The 17870-nt window shown below is 42.6% G+C and overlaps 1 protein-coding gene across 1 annotated transcript; it reads right to left on the reverse strand.

Moving 5' to 3' along the window:
* Positions 1 to 6540: 6540 nt before the first annotated feature.
* On the reverse strand, positions 6541 to 17380 carry ythdf2 (YTH N6-methyladenosine RNA binding protein F2). The gene is given in 8 exon segments (XM_024135087.2): positions 6541 to 6986; positions 10952 to 11020; positions 13282 to 13396; positions 13398 to 13672; positions 13674 to 14909; positions 15554 to 15630; positions 16981 to 17005; positions 17227 to 17380. Coding segments are annotated over 8 exon segments (1848 nt in total). The 5' UTR covers positions 17254 to 17380; the 3' UTR covers positions 6541 to 6962.
* Positions 17381 to 17870: the final 490 nt, after the last annotated feature.

The raw sequence follows: 17870 nt of genomic DNA on the forward strand, positions 1-17870 counted from the left end.
ATAACAACTGATGAATTTACGAACGCGCAACACCTGCTGAATTTGACCGGTGTCAGTAAACGTAGGCAAAAAAAGTAACAGTTAGTTAAGAACGCTCTAGACAACATGTAGACCACAGGAGGTTTGTGGCACCTTAATTGGGGAGKACCGGCTCGTGGTAATGGCTGGGGCGGAATTAGTGGAATGGTATCAAATAGATCAAACACATGGTTTCCATGTGTATGATGCCATTCCATTCACTCCATTCCGGCCATTATTATGAGCTGTCTTCCCTCAGCAGCCTCCTGTGATGTAAACAGCCTAACCAGCTCTGCTACGGCAAGTAAAATGGTCAGAGTTAGGTGTTCTCTCATTTGTGTTTAGAAGTATCTATATAGCAAGCTAGCCAACTTTAGGCAGTTAGCTTGGGTGCTTGGTTGGGACAAGCATGAATTGGCAGGCAAGCTGTAGARGGACTAGGAGGCTACAATTCCTCATCATTTAACAGTGCAATTTTGACAGCCAACTAGCTGAAAAAGTTTTGAGCGGGTTTATCTAATATTCCTTCGTAAGATTTTAGCTCATCTTGCTCTGGCTAGCATTAGTTGTTGATCTTGTTGTTGTTTATGTGCATAACTGAGGGAGAGAGAGCCTATCTTTTCATGGTTGTTTGACCAATAGACTGTAAAATTCCCAAATGTAAGAGGACTGCCGTGGTGTTTACATATTTGCAGAAATCCATTCAGGTGTATTTTGTGGCTTTTGGCAAATGCGTTCTAATGATCTAAAGTTGCGCTGTTGCAACTGCCTGTAAACACACAGTCCAGTTCAACGTCAATGAAGGCAGGCCCCTGTGGCAAATGAGAAGCCCCTGATTTGATGGCCTGCACATGAGTAGTTCGGTGTGAGGCGATCGTTAGATCCGATGACGTTTCTGTGCATGAGTTTAGCTAGCCAACGTCGCCATGACATATCCTACAAGTCTGAAAATAAAAAAAATGTATATATATACATTTAAATTAAAAATTAAAATTAAATAAAAAATAAGAAAAAAATATAAAGACATCGCATACAAGTGTGATCGGGGATTTCGATCGGTCAGTGCTATCCGGAATCCTTGGGACGTTCCTACCCTAAACCCTAACCTTACCTTAACCATAACTATAAACCTTACCCAACCCCAACCTTAACTCTTACCACAACCATTTTAAATGTCAACTTCAATGGGGTAGAGACATCCCAAGGATCCCGAGTAGCACGGATTGATTTCTATTAGAGAAGCAGTTTCTGCCTATGTTAATACTGTACTGTCTTTGGTAATACGTCATGAAAGTACTTCCTWCTTCCTGTTGCAAGTTCCGTWCCATTTTTCAATGGGCTTCAAGCCTATATAATATAATTCATAAAACCGTGGTCATATAAGATTCACTACATTACCAAAAGTATATGGACACCTGCTCGTCGAACATTCCAAAATCATGGGTATTAATATAGAGTTAGTCCCCCCTTTGCTGCTATAACAGCCTTGACTCTTCTGGTAAGGCTTTCCACTAGATGTTGGAACATTAAATTCTGTAACTGTTTTAAAGTCACAATTGGCCTCATGGGGAAATMCCTGAGCGGTTTCCTTCCTCTCCGGCAACTGAGTTAGGAAGGACGCCTGTATCTTTATAKTGACTGGGTGTATTGATACACAATCCAAAGTGTAATTAATAACTTCACCATGCTAAAAGGGACATTCAATGTCTGCTTTTTGTATTTTTTAYCACTCTACCAATAGGTGCCCTTCTTTGCGAAGCATTGGAAAACCTCCCTAATCGTTGTGGACAAGTCTGTGTTTAAATTCACTGCTCGGCAGAGGGACCTTGCAGATAATTGTATGTGTGGGGTACAGAGATGAGGTAGTCATTCAAAAATCATGTTAAACACTATTATTGCACACAGCGTGAGTCCATGCAATTTATGTGACTTGTTAAGCACATTTTTACTCCTGAACGTACTTAGGCTTGCCATAACAAAGGGGTTGAATACTTATTGACTCAAGACATTTCAGCTTTTCATTTTTAATTAATTTGGGTAAATTTCTAAWAACATGATTCCACTATGACATTATGGGGTGTTGTGTGTAAGCCAGTGACAAAGCATCTCAATTTGATCCATTTTAAATTCAGGATGTAACACAACAAAATGTGGAAAAAGTCAAGGGGTGTGAATACTTTCTGAAGGCACTGTTTAAATTATATTTGTTTATTTATTTGCTCATACCCGATGCCTTTTATCAAAATATTTCACRCTCAAGAAGTATGACATCACCAAAAGTTAGAGAAGTCTTTATTGAACTACAACTCTTGCTGCCTTCTTAGCCTGCTCAAGTTGAGGACTCACAGGATGGTAAAACCTGTTAGTTACAGGCCGTTTGATGTGTTTTATATGAAACGACTGCGTTTTTTTTACTGAACGTTGCCAGGCGGTACTTTTTGTAAAAAAAAAAAAAAATTGGTGGACCGGCAATGTGTAGAAAGTGAGACATATACACTTGGTGGGAGCTGTAGTTCATGAGTGTAGTTCTAATGAAAAGGTGGTAACTTTAGATTGAGGTTATGTATTTTTCYGTATTTCATTGAGCTAATTTCAATAAATTACCACCATTTTCTAAAAACAAGTTTTCACTTTGTCATTATGGGGTATTGTGTGTAGTTGTAGAAAGGGAGTGAACAGTAGATTATATTTTTTAACAGTTTGACATGACTTAGCCCTCTCTTGAGGCATATTTTGAGGGGTATATGGAGGGGTATTTTGAAAACACAGTATAAGTGAAAGGATAAAAGGAAAACTATTTAACTCATATTCTAATTAATTATAGGTCATATTTCATAGAAATCTGGAAACACTGGAGAGTTACTTTAAAGGTCGAATTTGGGCAAAAAGCTATAACAGCTTTAAACTGTATAACTGATCAATGCACCATCATACCAGGTCATTTAATGCTTACATTTTTTTTGTATGAAAAAGATATTTGGCAACGGAAGTGCAATTTATTACAAATCTCTACAGCTTTCGTCCAAAAACAAGTCCTGTGAAATAACAACACATACTGGAGGAGTTACTGCAGCGAGTACCAAACTCGGTCCTCGGGACACCAAGGGTGCACGTTTGGGTTTTTGTCCTAACACTACACAGCTGATTCAAATTATCAAAGCWTGATGATTAGTATTTATTTGAATCAGTGGTGTAGTGCTAGGGCAAAACCCAAAATGTGCAACCCTTGGGGTCTCGAGGTCAGAGTTTGGGAAACSCTGAGTTRCTGATTAGTTACAGGTGACTAGCTAAGCTAATGAACTAGCTACTTTGGTCTTGGCGCGCATGACCAGAATGACACATCGATGAACCACCAAACCACACCCCATTTMTGTTCGAAAATTGAGAAAGAGGACTGTTTTTTGTGCCCAAAAGTCAACCGTTAAAGCTAATTTCCTGCAATTCTACACATTTTGCCAATGCTTATGACATGTTCGTATGCTAYCTGGGGGGCCCCAGACCTCCAGGGGATTTTAAGTATTTTTGGGGCGGACGAATCGACCCGTTCTAAATATTGGGGGGGACATGTCCCCACATCACCTGTGACAATTTTGACYATGATTTGAAGCCCAGGGCGCGTTTGAGTGGTAAGGCTAAAGCAACCGACTATAGACGAAAGTCGGGGGAGGTGCATCTGCGACAGCCGAAAGTCGTCGTTATMCAACAGGAAGAATCAGACCATCATGGCAGTGTTGCCATTGTTTATACAAGTTTTCTTTATAATGTTGAAATTAACATCTCTCTAACCCCCTTATCAAACCTTCACAAACTGAAATTGTATGTTTAGATGTATGCGTAAAAACGGTCCACTTTCTCAATTTTCRAACAGAAATGGAGTGTGGTTTRGTGGTTCATCGTTGTGTCATTCTGGTCATGCTCGCCGCGACCGTAGTAGCTCGTTCAAGTACTTTATTAATTTTAAGATTAAAAAAAAAAAAGGTTCATGCAGACGACATGTAGRCACATCAGACAAATKTTATCCCCATAATACAACACACTTTAAAAGGCGGTGACYAACGAGTCACCGACATGACAAAACTGATTTGCTTGAACGTGCCCCCATTCTTAGCCTACAAAAAAATAATCAAGAAGTACCACTTTCCTAACGTATTATCATGCCGCGTTCATATGTTGGATAACTCGGATAACTCGGGGCCGCGGAGTTAAAATGAACTAAAGTTATTAGCGTAGAGCTTCCTATTGGTTGATTCTGGTACCTCCCAAGTGGGAAACTCTGGATTTGACTCTYCCACCCAGGTTAGCAAGTCGGAAATGTCAGTTTCAAACATTACGTGAACACGGCACTACTGCGCTATGATTCCGTGGTAGCGAACCATTCACGGAAACTCATGAGATCAGGCGATTTGCGAGGCTAGTGAATATGCTCTTGTACACAATTTTCTTTTAACATAAACAAAGGCCGTGGTTACGGACCCTTCCAATTCAGATCTTATGACAAGTTATTTTACCAATAATTGGGCAAAAKATCTGAATTGGGCTGMTAAATAGGCTACATCAGGAAGTGTTAAAGGCTAGAAGCATAATCCGACCCGTGATCTGAATGGATGGGTCGGTGAGGTATCGCTCCTCTGACAAAGAGGAGTCTTGCTTTTCAGATTCATCACCAGTATGTGTTGAGGACACCTACATGATGGGACTCACATTGAGAACACATTTAGTGACAATAGACAAAATATATATCAAAAATAATTGGTATGCAAAACCTATAAAAGGAAGATTACTTCACTGGAGGTACTTTGCAGTTGTTTTTTCCACAACAGAAAAAGTATCTAACACGTGTCAAATTCWTTCCACAGAGGGCTGGGTATTTGTGGGTTTTCACKCCACCCTTACTAATTAAAGGTCACTAATTAGTAAGGAACTCCCCTCACTTGGTTGTCTAGGTCTTAACCCACAGACACTCAGCCAGCCGAGGAATGAGTTTGACACCCCTGATCTTACACATAGGTTGGAGAGCACTTGGTCTTTAACCTTTTTGAACTGACATATGGGTCTTTAACACTGTCAGAATASTTTTCACATCATTTGAGTATGGTAATCATTGACCTAACATGTTTYGATAAGCAAGACTTCCAGCAGGCCAATGTTTTACAGGTCAAATCTGACAGATCAGTGATAACGTCAAGGTAAGACTGATTCATTCTCAGTGTTTGAAGTACTATWATTATGGCTAAATGAGATCTAATTTCAAGGGCCATAATGTGAGTGATGAGTTAAACGTTGCATACTGATGACCCCAAACAAAGTCCTACCGAGTGACCCTGCACTTAAGGGAACTCAAGATACGGAAAGCATGTTTCTCATGTCTGTGCTAATGCTATACGCCGGTTGTTTTACTAACATATTCAACAGCAAGACGGCATCATAAAATAAGCCTACATCTTCAGCATTGCCACTTACAAAAGCAAAATCTCCCTTAACTGAAATACCCAAAATGTAGGCTGAAATTCACTCCAATGCCTCCAGTTGACAGTGACCCGAAATGTAGTTACAGATGCAGAGTTGAGCACAATGACAAGATCGCAACAAGTATGACAACAGCAGCACATAGAAAACACCTACCACTCAAGATTCTACTGGCCTAATACATGAACACTGYCCTCACCAAAACCCCCATAGCTTAGTTTCAAGAAGAGAAAATAGCAAGCTGGACTTTTGTGGAGCATCTTTATTATGCCACAGATAAAAGCCAGTCGTTTTTGAAAGAGGACCTTATTTTTTTCCACCAACATTGACATTCTGCAAGGGTAGTGGTGGTGTTATGGTTGAGCAGCCAGCAGGGGAGGGGAAAGAGAAGAGGGGACATTGTGGATGGGATAAAGGTGGTTAGTGGTGCAAGAGGGGTGTTTGGGGTAGAATTAAGTGCGAGGGTATAGGGCTTAATTACCAAGTAATAAAACATTCATTTACCTTTAAATACAGAAAAAGGAAGCACACAGCATGACAAGCGCTTACAGTCAAACGAGGGGAACGCACATGTTCTTGCTGAGTATACCACATTTATTACTTTGAACTGATTAATAGAAAGAGTCGGGGCGAGGCCACTTTGTCAGCGTGGTCTTTAAGAAAACGGAAGGGGAGGAAGAAACAAAAATGGCAAGAGAAAAGCAACATTACTGAACAGGTCCAAGAAAGAGGACTGGAAACAGGGCCCGTTTTGTACAATTGTACACTATAAAATAATTATACAATGACCAAGGCTCTAAACGTAATAATGTTTTTACTTTCAATTCCCCCAAACCTTACCCCCCAAAAAACAGGGTCATCTCGAACATTCAYTTCAGTTCTCCTTTTTTATGACAGAAGCATTGGAAACAAACTCCTYGCAGGGTGAGATGACAGTACCCACAACGACAAATATCCACTGAAGAGACCCCGTCTGCGTCCTGATTGAATCCATTAATCTTCCACAGGATGGAGGGATTTACAAAGAAATTAAACAAATGGCCTGCCTYGACTTTCGGGCACTAATAGTAGCGTAGACACTAAACATTTCCACTAGAATTTTACGTAAGAAGAATTACAGACTTGCTCTCGGACTGTAAAAACAGATGATCATTGTTAAAAATAATAATATTATTATTTTTTAAAAGCATACCAGAAAAAAAGCATATGTAGTAGAATGGGGTTGGGTGGGGCAAAAGAGATTCACCTAAGGATGCTATGTATTATGTTGTAGTCCTATGAATAACAATTTCTTTTTCTTTTACTACAAGTTCGAAGTAAGTCTTTTAAAGTAAAAAGAAATCAAGAAAGTTTTCATTTAGTCGTTTTTTTTGTCCTTGGTTAATTTCCCCCTCCATTTTGCATTTCTTGAAAGATCTGAATGTGAGATGGGGTGGAAAGTGGGGGCTATTGCAGTCTTTTGCCCAAAGCAGTAACTGTTACTTGACACGTCCTTGGCGCTCCTGTGGGACACAGAGAAAACAAGAAGAGTTCAGTATGGGGACTCACATCAAAACACAACATACACTTCAGAGATTTAGGGCTTTTCAGAATGTTATAGATCATTCTGGCATGCACCAAAATCTATGTGCAGTGTATAGTGAAATGTTATTTTAAATATATAAAACTTTTATTTATTCAGGGGAGCCCAATTGAGACCATGGCCTCATTCCCAATGGCGCCCCGAGTAAACATTTCCACAAACAGGGTGAAAAATTWACATTACAAATAAAATACAAATTAAACAAAGCACAACTTCAACAAATACACTACAATCGAGAATGAATTCATTGAGGATTTGAGGTAACAGAGTCCTAAAAACTACCCTCGCAACACCAGGGAATCAAGATGCAAGGAATTTTGTAGGTTATTCCGACAATGGACGGCCCTAAAATTAAAGGATTTCCCTAAATTGGTCACAGAGGGACCTCAGAGTTAACCAAAGCGGGTTTGGTAGCTCATTTTTATAAGTTAGCAACGAAGTTAGGTACACTGAACAAAAATATTAAAACGCAACATGTAAAATGTTGGTCCCATTTTTCATGAGCTGAAATAAAAGATTTAAGATAATTTCAATATGCACCAAAACCTTATTGCTCTCAAATGTTCAGCACAAATTTGTTTACGTCGCTGTTAGTGAGCCATTCTTTGCCAAGATAATCAATCCACTTGACAGGTGTGGCATTTCAAGAAGCTGATTAACCTCAACAGGATTGGAGTCACCCCCCCCCCCCCGCGCAGGACGGTTGAGCTAACGTAGGCTAATGTGATTAGCATGAGGTTGTAAGTAACATGAACATTTCCCAGGACATAGACATGTCTGATATGGGTAGAAAGCTTCAATTMTTGTTAATCTAACTGCACTGTCCAATTTACAGTAGCTATTACAATGAAAGAACACCATGCTATTGTATGAGGAGAGTGCACAGTTATGAACTTGAAAATKTATTAATAAACCAATTAGGCACATTTGGGCAGTCTTGATACAACATTTTGAATAGAAATACAATAGTTCATTGAATCAGTTTAAAACTGCACATACACTGCTTTCATCTAGTGGCCAAAATCTAAATTGCACCTAACCTGGAATAGATGGAACCAAAKSTAAAATTTGCTACATTWATTTCACTTTTCCACAAACTTCAAAGTGTATCCTTTCAAATGGAATCAAGAACATGCATATCCTTGTTCAGGCAATTAGATATGTCATTTTAGGCAATAATAGTTTTTTTTKTTTTTTTAAGGGTCCGATTCTTAAACCGTATGATCATTACACTGGCKCACCTTGTGCTGGGGACAATAAAAAGCCACTSTAAAATGTGCAGTTGTGTCATAATGCTACAGATGTCTCAATTAGAGSGAGTGTACAATTGGCATGCTGACTGAAGGAATGACTACCAGAGCCATTAACAGAGAACTGCATGATCTGAAACRGGGCTGAAAATGTCCCAGTTCTTCCATGGCCTGCATACTCAGACATGTCACCCATTGAGCATGTCTGGGATGCTCTGGATCTATGTGATCCAGTTCTCTCCAATATCCTGCAAATTCATGGGGGACAACATTCCACAATTAACAGCCTGATCAACTCTATGCGAAGGAGATGTCGCACTGCATGAGACAAATGGTGGTCACAGCAGATACTGACTGGTTGTTAAGGTATCTGGGAATACAGTCATATCTGTATTCACAGTTAAGTGAAATCCATAGATTAGGGCCTAATGACTGATTTCCTTATATGAACWGTAACTCAGTAAAATCATTGAAATTGTTGCAGGTTACATTTATATTCAGTATGTTCATGTACACAGCCCTGCTTGGTGGAAAGGATCGTCTAGACTCCAGAACAGGGGTCAACAAGGATCAGCCGTGGACCGTCTTTCTTGCGCGGATGGTCGGGTGCCAAAACAATGACAAATTATTTGTAGACTGCAAATGGACCGCAMGAAGCCCAAAYCGATATAATATGTGAGTAAAACATACAAATTTCAAACCTTGCTTAAATTAGTATACGATCACGTGTCTTATGCGTGGGAATACTTTCTCCAAAATGTTTCAATTAGAGCTGACTTCCCAGTGTTCTTAGTCATGTCAAAAAAAAAATATGTGCTCAGAAAAATTTACCCATTTCAAGTCCGGATACTTTCCGAAGGCACTGTACGTATTCAGACACCTCGACTTAAAAAATGTTACGTTACAGACCMATTTTTATGTATTAAATAGTCTCCCCCCACCTCAAATCGACACACAATAACAGGTTTAGAAATATTTGCTAATCTATAAAAAAAATAAAAAAAACTGAAATATCACATTTACATAAGTATTCAGACCCTTTACTCAGTACTTGAAACACCTTTGGCATGATTACAGCATTGAGTATTCTTGGGTATGATGTTACAAGCTTGCCACACCTGTATTTGTAGAGTTTCTCCCCTTCAGATCCTCTCAAGCTCTGTCAGGTTGGATGGGGAGCGTAGCTGCACAGCTATTTTCAGGTCTCTCCAGATGTTCGATCGGGTTCAAGTCCRGACTCAATTCCGGGCTCTGGCTGGGCCACTCAAAGACTTATCCCGAAGCCACTCCTGTGTCGTCTTGGCTGTTGTCCTTTTGGAAGGTGAACCTTTGCCCCCCAGCCTGAGGTCCTGAGCGCTCTGGAGCAGGTTTTCAAAGATCTCTGTACATTGCTCTGTTCATCTTTGCCTCGATCCTGACTAGTCTCTCAGTCCTTGCAGCTGAAAAACATCCCCACCGCATAATGCTGCCACCACCACAATTCACCATAGGGATGGTGCCAGGTTTCCTCCAGACGTGACACTTGGCATTCAGGCCAAGGAGTTCAATCTTGGTTTCATCAGACCAGAGTATATTGTTTCTCATGGTCTGAGAATCCTTTAGTTGCCTTTTGGAAAACTCCAAGCGGGCTGTCATGTGCCTTTKACTGAGGAGTGGCTTCCRTCTGGCCACTACCATAAAGGCTTGATTGGTGGAGTGCTGCAGAGATGGTGGTCCTTCTGGAAGTTTCTCAAATCTCCTCAGAGGAGCTTGGTCAGTGACCATCGGGTTCATGGTCACCACCCTGACCAAAGCCATTCACCCCCGATTGCTCRGTTTGGCCATGCGGCCAGCTCTAGTAAGTGTCTTTGTGGATCCAAACTTCTTCCATTTAAGAATGATGGAGGCCACTGTGTTCTTGGGGACCTTCAATGCTGCAGACATTTTTTGGTACCCTACCACCAATCTGCACCTCGACACAATCCTGTCTCGGAGCTCTACGGACAATTCCTTCGACCTCAYGTCTTGGTTTTTGCTCTGACATGCACCGTCAACAAGGCATTGAAGTTKTTTTTATTTGTAATAAATTGGCTAAAAACCTGTTTTCGCCTGGACATTATGGGGTATTGTGTAGATTACAGATTTTTAAAATGTGTATTTATTTAAACTATTTTAAAATAAGGCTTTAAAATAAAATGTGGGAGAAGTCAAGGGGTCTGAATACTTTCCGAAGGCACTGTACGCAAATAAATGACTGCTCATTGGTCAGAATAATCAGATTGATGKCATGTTGTGGGCCAAAAACACCATCCCAACTGAACAAGCTGAAATTCCAGGCGTTCTTTTCAAAAAGCTTAAACTGAAAAGGCATTATGATAATTTTCACAATTTCAGAGTGATATTTTGACCTCTGTGGAAATATCAGCAATAATAAGTCACTCTTATCCAGAGCGAYTTACAGGAGCAATTAGGGTTAAGTGCCTTGCTCAAAGGCACAGACATCACCTAGTCAGCTCGGCGATTCAAACCAGCAACCTTTCGGTTACTGGCCCAACGCTCTTAACCACTAGGCTACCTGGCCTAATTACGTATAAATCCATACAAAAAGGTTGGTCCAAGAGAACGAGGGGTAGGTGGGAGCGCTAGGGCATGTTACCTGAAGTCTGTAATGACTCCTGCTGGGGTTTGGGTTGCTGGGGTACGGCTCRCTTCCCTGGACCTCCACCTGGTAACACAAAACATCCGGCTTTAGTTTGGAACAAAACAGGAAGGATGTGAGGCCTCAATCGATCTCAGGCATACATGCATCAACYTAACGAACTTACAAAAATTGACTTTGTGGTCTCAAAGTGGATAGATGAAAAATGAGTCAACCATGATCGCTCTAAAACAATATTTTCTTTCATTGTTACGTTATACAGCAAGGATCAGTCATCATTTGAGTTGTAGGTATATCACCTTCCTAGCGCACATGACTCTCAGCTCTACTCTGAAGCCGGAACCTAAGTGCGKGTTGATATTCCATCAATACCAGTCAGTAATCAGTGGTTATCACCAATCTGGATCAACATGTATGCCACAAAACTATGATTAACACGTATCTCTTGTTGTTCTAGATAAGTGGAAGCTATAGTTAATTCATTGATAAAATACCAGTTAYACATTGATCTTTGACAACTAGTAAATATKGAGTCTTTTCCAAATATTTACAGGRGAGTTTCCCTRAGAAATACCCCCAGGTGCAGAGCAGTTTCCTCGCCGCAGTAAAYGATGCAGACTGTTTTGCACACAYAGCCTCAGTCATGCAATGTGAAGTTACTGATGGGAAAGGACTCTACACCTCAAGTTCCAAAATAAAATGTTATTAGAGGGAAGCATGATTTGTGTTTCAGCAAAATAAGCTTGAAGGAAACATACAAGGCAGAATGTAAATTTGCAACATATTGTTGCCACAGCAGACAGGACTGTCTAATATAACCCAATAACTAGGCCTAYGTTTTGGTGTAAATAAAGTCGTATCCACATCTCAGACCTGACAAACAAGCACTGTAGTCACTATAAAAACAGGGTCAGTAATACAGAGTTACAGAACTACAGAGCGTACCCCTTTCTGACAATCTATTATGATATACACAGATGGGCAATGAGTCAGAAACTGAGCAAGCCTATAGGGCCGTCAGATTCAAATCTGCACCTCAAAACCAGTTCCTACTGTTCCCCCCCCCCCCATTCCTCCCTTCTAACCAGGGACTGATTTAGATATGGGACACCAGGTGGGTGCAATAAATGCCTAGGTAAAAAAGAAAAACTGTAGTAATCCAGACCTTGTAGGATAAGATTTGAATATGCCATCATCCTATTTACACAGCTTTTGACAACATGGCCTTCAATATATCATCTTCAAAACAAGTTGTTGCACGGCTGTGAGTGGAAGTCATCAACATTAGTACATTGAGCAAGCATTTGTTCCCAACATCACAAAGGATTAACATACATATTTGTATTTTCTTTTAATTGAACCTTTAACTTGGCATGTCAGTTAAGCACAAAATCTTATTTATAATATACGGCCTACCGCGGACCAATTGTGCGCCGGCGTATGGGACTACCAATCACGGCCGGATGTGATACAGCCTGGATTCGAACCAGGGACTGTAGTGACGCCTCTTGCACTGAGATGCAGTGCCRTAGACCACTGCGCTACTCGGGAGCCCATGGCCATTTAGACTGAAGGGCCAATGTAAACATGCATTTCATATGTGAATAGAAGCCTTTATAAGAAGACGGCGCATAATAATGAATATTCTAATTATTTTGGTTKTCACTAGAAAAGGTCAACAACAAAATGGATTTTGGTGGGCACAAGGGTGACTGCTGGCATTTAGGTTGACTAAATTTGGTTTACTTGATTCTTGCAAAAACCTTTCTGCTCCCCCTTTTAAAATGGTATATATGGATATAGTGGCCTTACTGGCCTAGAGCATTGGTTTGGTGAGCCAAGCATCTGAACCACTTCCTAAATAACTTCAGAAACCCCACCCCAAAGAGGGCATCATTTTCAACTGTAAATGCCTATGCAAAAGTAATCAATTCCAAATAACATTTCTGACACAACAAAAATGTGACATTGCTCATTGATTAAATATACCGAATTGGAAATATACATTCAATACCGACACTACTGATCAACACTAGTCAGCATTTATTGAATATATATAAAATTTACTGTATTTTGTTCATGGCATATCTACATTTTCTGTTGGAATGGCACATTGTAGGATTAACACATACATAACGACTGATGATCTACATCAACATAACGACTGATGATCTACATCAACATAATCACCCAACAGATTTTTAGCTCTCCAGATGCTCTCAGAACCTTCACATACACACACAGCTTCCCATGCCTCCCCCCCCCCAATCACACAACCCAAGGTGTAGGCTTATTCATTCCCCAGGGGGTGGAGGGTAGGCCGTTACCTTTTTCACACACTCCTCCTCCTCCTGGCGCTTCTCGTAGTGGGAGAAGTCGTCGAAGATGGAGGTGGTGTGCTTGTAGCCGGCGATGATCTTCAGCACCTGCCGTGCCTTGTCCAGGGAACCTCCTGCGTGTCCGCGAGTTGGTCACTGGCTTGTTCTCATTGTTCTCCAGGCGGATGTGCCGTAGCTGGCTGTTGGGAACGTCCTTAACAAAGATCCAGCGCACGTCAAAGCGCCCCTTCCACTTGTCCTGCGACCACACACCGGCGCAGGTGTTGTAGTCCACGGGCGAGCGCATCTCCGCCACGCCGCAGAAGTGGCCACTGCCGTTGACGCTGAAGACCAGGTAGAGGGGGCCCTTAGCACCCAGCGAGCGGTAGGCGGCGTCCAGGACGCTTGTTGCCGTGCTCTGTGCTACACCAGATGTTGTACTTGATGGAGCGGTGGATGTCGTCCTCTGAGTAGCTCTTGATGATGAACACACGCCCCTGCTTGGGGTTCCAGTCAAAGTCCTTGGGGTTGTAGTTGTTGACCAGGCGCAGCTTCTCCAGCACCGGGTGGGGCTCCGAAGGTACCGGCACCCCGCCCACGCCAGAGTTGGGGGGAGACTGCCCCACCCCGCCATCCCCAAAGCCGTTAGCGCGGTTCCGTGGAGGGACCCAGCGAGTGGGCTGAGTGGTGGGTGGGGGGCCCTGGGAGACCTGCAGCTGCCCCCCCATGCCCTGCTGCCCGTTCGGGGGGAACTGGTGYTGCCCAAGCTGGGCCAAAGGGGCCACCAACTGTCCGTTGCTGAGCTGTAGTTGTGGGGTCCCTCCGGCCATGGTGCCAGGCTGAGGGGAGGCCTGGTTGGGCGGCTGCCCATTGCTGGGGATAGGCGCATGCTGTGGGGTGGACRCTTTAGGCAGGTTCCCCTTGTTGTCCCAAGTGCCGATGTCCATGTTGTGTTTGATGGGCGGAGGGGGCAGGTTGGTACCCGCTATGCCCCCTTTGGTTTTCAGCTTGGGCTGAGGCTTGGCAGGCTTGCCAGCAATGTCTGCCCAGGATGCGGGTTTGGCAGGGGCAATGGGGGGCAGTGGCATGCTGGGAGCTCCACCAGACACCTGGCTGTGGCCCAGGGGTCCCCCGGGGAGGCCGGAGCCCACGACCTTGGGCRCCCCCATGTCCCCAGCACCACCGCCAATCTTAAGTCCCGCCAAGCTGTCCAAGCTGTTCATGCCGGGGGCTTTGTTGAGGGGCTYGTTCTGGGTGAAGGGGGACTGTCCGTCGATCATGGCRCCCCCTAGCGAGCTGGGYGCRTAGGCGTAGCTGCTGCTGTAGCCAGAGCTCTGYGTGGACTGTCCCTGAGAGCTGTTGTTGCCCCAGGCCGAGAAGTCGATGCCACTGGGGAAGAAGTTAAAGCCATGCTGGCCCAGGAAGGGATTACTGCCCAGCGGGCCGGGTTGGCTGAACATGGCGTCGGGCAGGAAGTGGTGCTCCCCGTTGCTCAGCTGTCCATACGAGGCCAGGTAAGGCATGGGGGGGTCGCCGCCGGTGGACCATGTTGCCTCATTCAGGGAGTACGAGAATCCTATGGAAGGGCTGTAGTAACTTGGCATGTAGGAGTCTGACATGGCCGTATACGCATTGCTCTGGGAAGAGAAGAACACTAGTTAGACTGCTGACTGTATTTCAATCATTACATCCTTTTCTGAATCTCCCTCAGCCTCTGTCGCTCCCTAGACTAGGACAACTGGCAAYTTTCACACCAGTGAACTGCTTTATGAAGAGAAACAGTGGCATTGCTACGCAACAAAAGGATGCAGCATTCCTTTGACTGGAGGAATACAGGCTCCATTATTTCCATTGTGGCMCACTTTTCTGGGAAGTGCCCACTCTACTGAGGGGCACCCAATGATGGATGCCAACCGAGGCAGTTACGACAAGATGAACGGCAGTTTAATTATGAATTGGAATTCTAGGAAAGCAAATGGACTACGTAGTAAACCAGGAGAGAAGACTCTTCATGCGCTAAATGCCCTGGATTGGACACATGATGAATTGCAACAGTATAAAAGTAATTTACTGTAAAGCTATACAGCAAAATATCACTGTTTTGCATGCTTACCATCGTAATCTATGAGTCATACAGCTTGTTGATCACCCTGATAATTTCCATTAAAACTGAGGCGGTTTTAAAATGTTACTTGAACAAACGCTATGAATAAGGCAGCCTAAGCAGACAAATGTTAGGAGCAGTGTGTGGCCTAGTAAAACTGATAGAAGTGGTACTCACCTGTCTGGCCTGAGTGTTCAGGTAAGGCTCAAACTCATCATTCAAAGTATCCTTTAGGGTCACAGCTCCGTTTTGCACTGGAAAAGAGTAGGCAGCAATGTAAGACATCTGGATATATCGGTTTGCATGAGGTGGAAATAGTTACAACTAGTCATAGGCCTACATATTTGTGGCTGGTGGTGAGTAGGACGACAATAAGAATCAGGAAGTCCTTACATTTAATAATACATCTCTAGTATGGCACAACTTTAGTTCACTGCCACAAATTGCACAATATGCTGTTTTAATGCACTAAAATGGGTAGCATTGGATTGGTTGAGTTGGACAACAGTTGTCTTTCATGTTGGCTAGACCTATAGCTACTGTCCCACCTTTAAAACAAGTAACTGTAGGCCAYAGGCATCGGGTTGTATCAGGTGCTGCGGTATATGTTAGATATAGAATCTGCCAAAAAATAACGTAACTGCAGGACTATCGCTACATGCGAAACGGCCTGTTTATTACAGTGAATCAGTTGCATAAGTATCTTGACAGCCACCAATGGGAATGGAAAAAGGCGATGAGGTGCTGCTGTACTATACGGTTTCTAGCTGCACTTTTGGACGAACAAACTCAATCGATTGGTATTTAACATCAGTGATCGGGGTCATGACATAACTTTTACTTGTGTCCGACGTGTGTCAGTTCGTCCTGACATGAGCAGAATCTGAAAACGAACAGCCAAACTGGAAAACAGGTCTGGCTAGTAAACAAAGTTGCCTCAAAATATTGAACTAAAACATTAAAGCGTAATGGTTATTGTGAAAATAGCCAAGTTACTGGTACGGTGAGAACAGCATGCTCGAAGACGTGTCATTGGCAGGCAATTCATGCTTATGTTCACGAGCGCGAAGAATCCTTTAAATCGCGTGGTTAGCCAGCTAGCGTTAAGGAACTACATGGAACAACCGGTTTAGTTTACGTGAAATGTAACAATTAAGGTAGTCGCTAGCGTTTAACCAACGCTCAAGTTAGCCACTAACTAGTTGTCTGACTTGAGAAATGTATAGCGAGCTAGTTTGCAAATGTAGAGTAATCCCAGTTAGGTAGCACAATCTAACTACCAAGCTAGCCAGACTAACTAGCGAGCGTTAAAGCTAGCGCTGACGGATTTCCTCAAAATACAAAATTGTGTATTAGCACAACTGACAGTAAATGTAATAAAACTAAAGGATTAACTAAGTAAGTACTACCAACTTATCGGAAATTTGTTCACATGTCCAATCAACTATAGAAGCGAAATTGGCACTTTGGTGATAGTGGCCTGCTATCTGGCTGGCTAGCGAGCTATCATCACATTTGCCCACGCAGAAAAGGGTTTCCGTACACACCACACGAAAAAGATCCGCATACAGAGCCAGCAAACTTGTCATGTTACGATGACTTACCTTTGTTTCCTTGGCCTTTCGGTCTCTGGATTGGGTCCAGGTGATTCATGAAGGTTTGATTTATGAGAAGAGAGGAAGGGAAAAATAAATGAAGAAATGTATATTCACCAGTCAGTCCTTTAGCAGGTGGTCAGGCCTACTGCACTACAGAGAGTCACTGCCTCTGGAACACGCTAACGTTATCCTAACTAGCTACGTCTCGATGGAAATTTGCCTCGTAAATATTCAGAAAGTGACTCTCTTTACCTGTTCAAGAAGGCTGCTGGCTGACATGTCTTTCTCCCTGGAGCCTTTTGTATTTTAATTCGTTTTTAATTTAAGTGGGAGGGTATATGAAATGTCTATTTGAGAGTTAGCCAAGTGCCCCTGTCTCTCTACAGAGCTTAGAATCTACACAATGGCGGGCTGCAGCTCTCAGCGCTGAGCGACATCTCAACATGGCTGAGAGGCCGGGTTTTTCGATAGCGTTTATTTATGACGAATATGCGCCCCTCAACGGCATGGAGGAACTATATTATGCAGGTAGACTTTTAAAATAGGCTTTTGGAAATATTGTTATAATACAGTCCTGAATGACACAAATATAACACAAATATAACACAAATATAAATTTTCAAGGTTTGCTGCTTCAGTAACTTTAGATATTTTTGTCAGATGTTACTATGGAATACTGAAGTATATTTACAAGCATTTCATAAGTGTTAAAGGCTTTTATTGACAATTACATGAAGTTGATGCAAAGAGTCAATATTTGCAGTGTTGACCCTTCTTTTTCAAGACGTCTGCAATCCGCCCTGGCATGCTGTCAATTAACTTCTGGGCCACATCCTGACTGATGGYAGCCCATTCTTGCATAATCAATGCTTGGAGTTTGTCAGAATTTGTGGGTT

This window comes from Salvelinus sp. IW2-2015, unplaced genomic scaffold (assembly GCF_002910315.2).
Source record: "Salvelinus sp. IW2-2015 unplaced genomic scaffold, ASM291031v2 Un_scaffold83, whole genome shotgun sequence".
NCBI lineage: Eukaryota > Metazoa > Chordata > Actinopteri > Salmoniformes > Salmonidae > Salvelinus > Salvelinus sp. IW2-2015.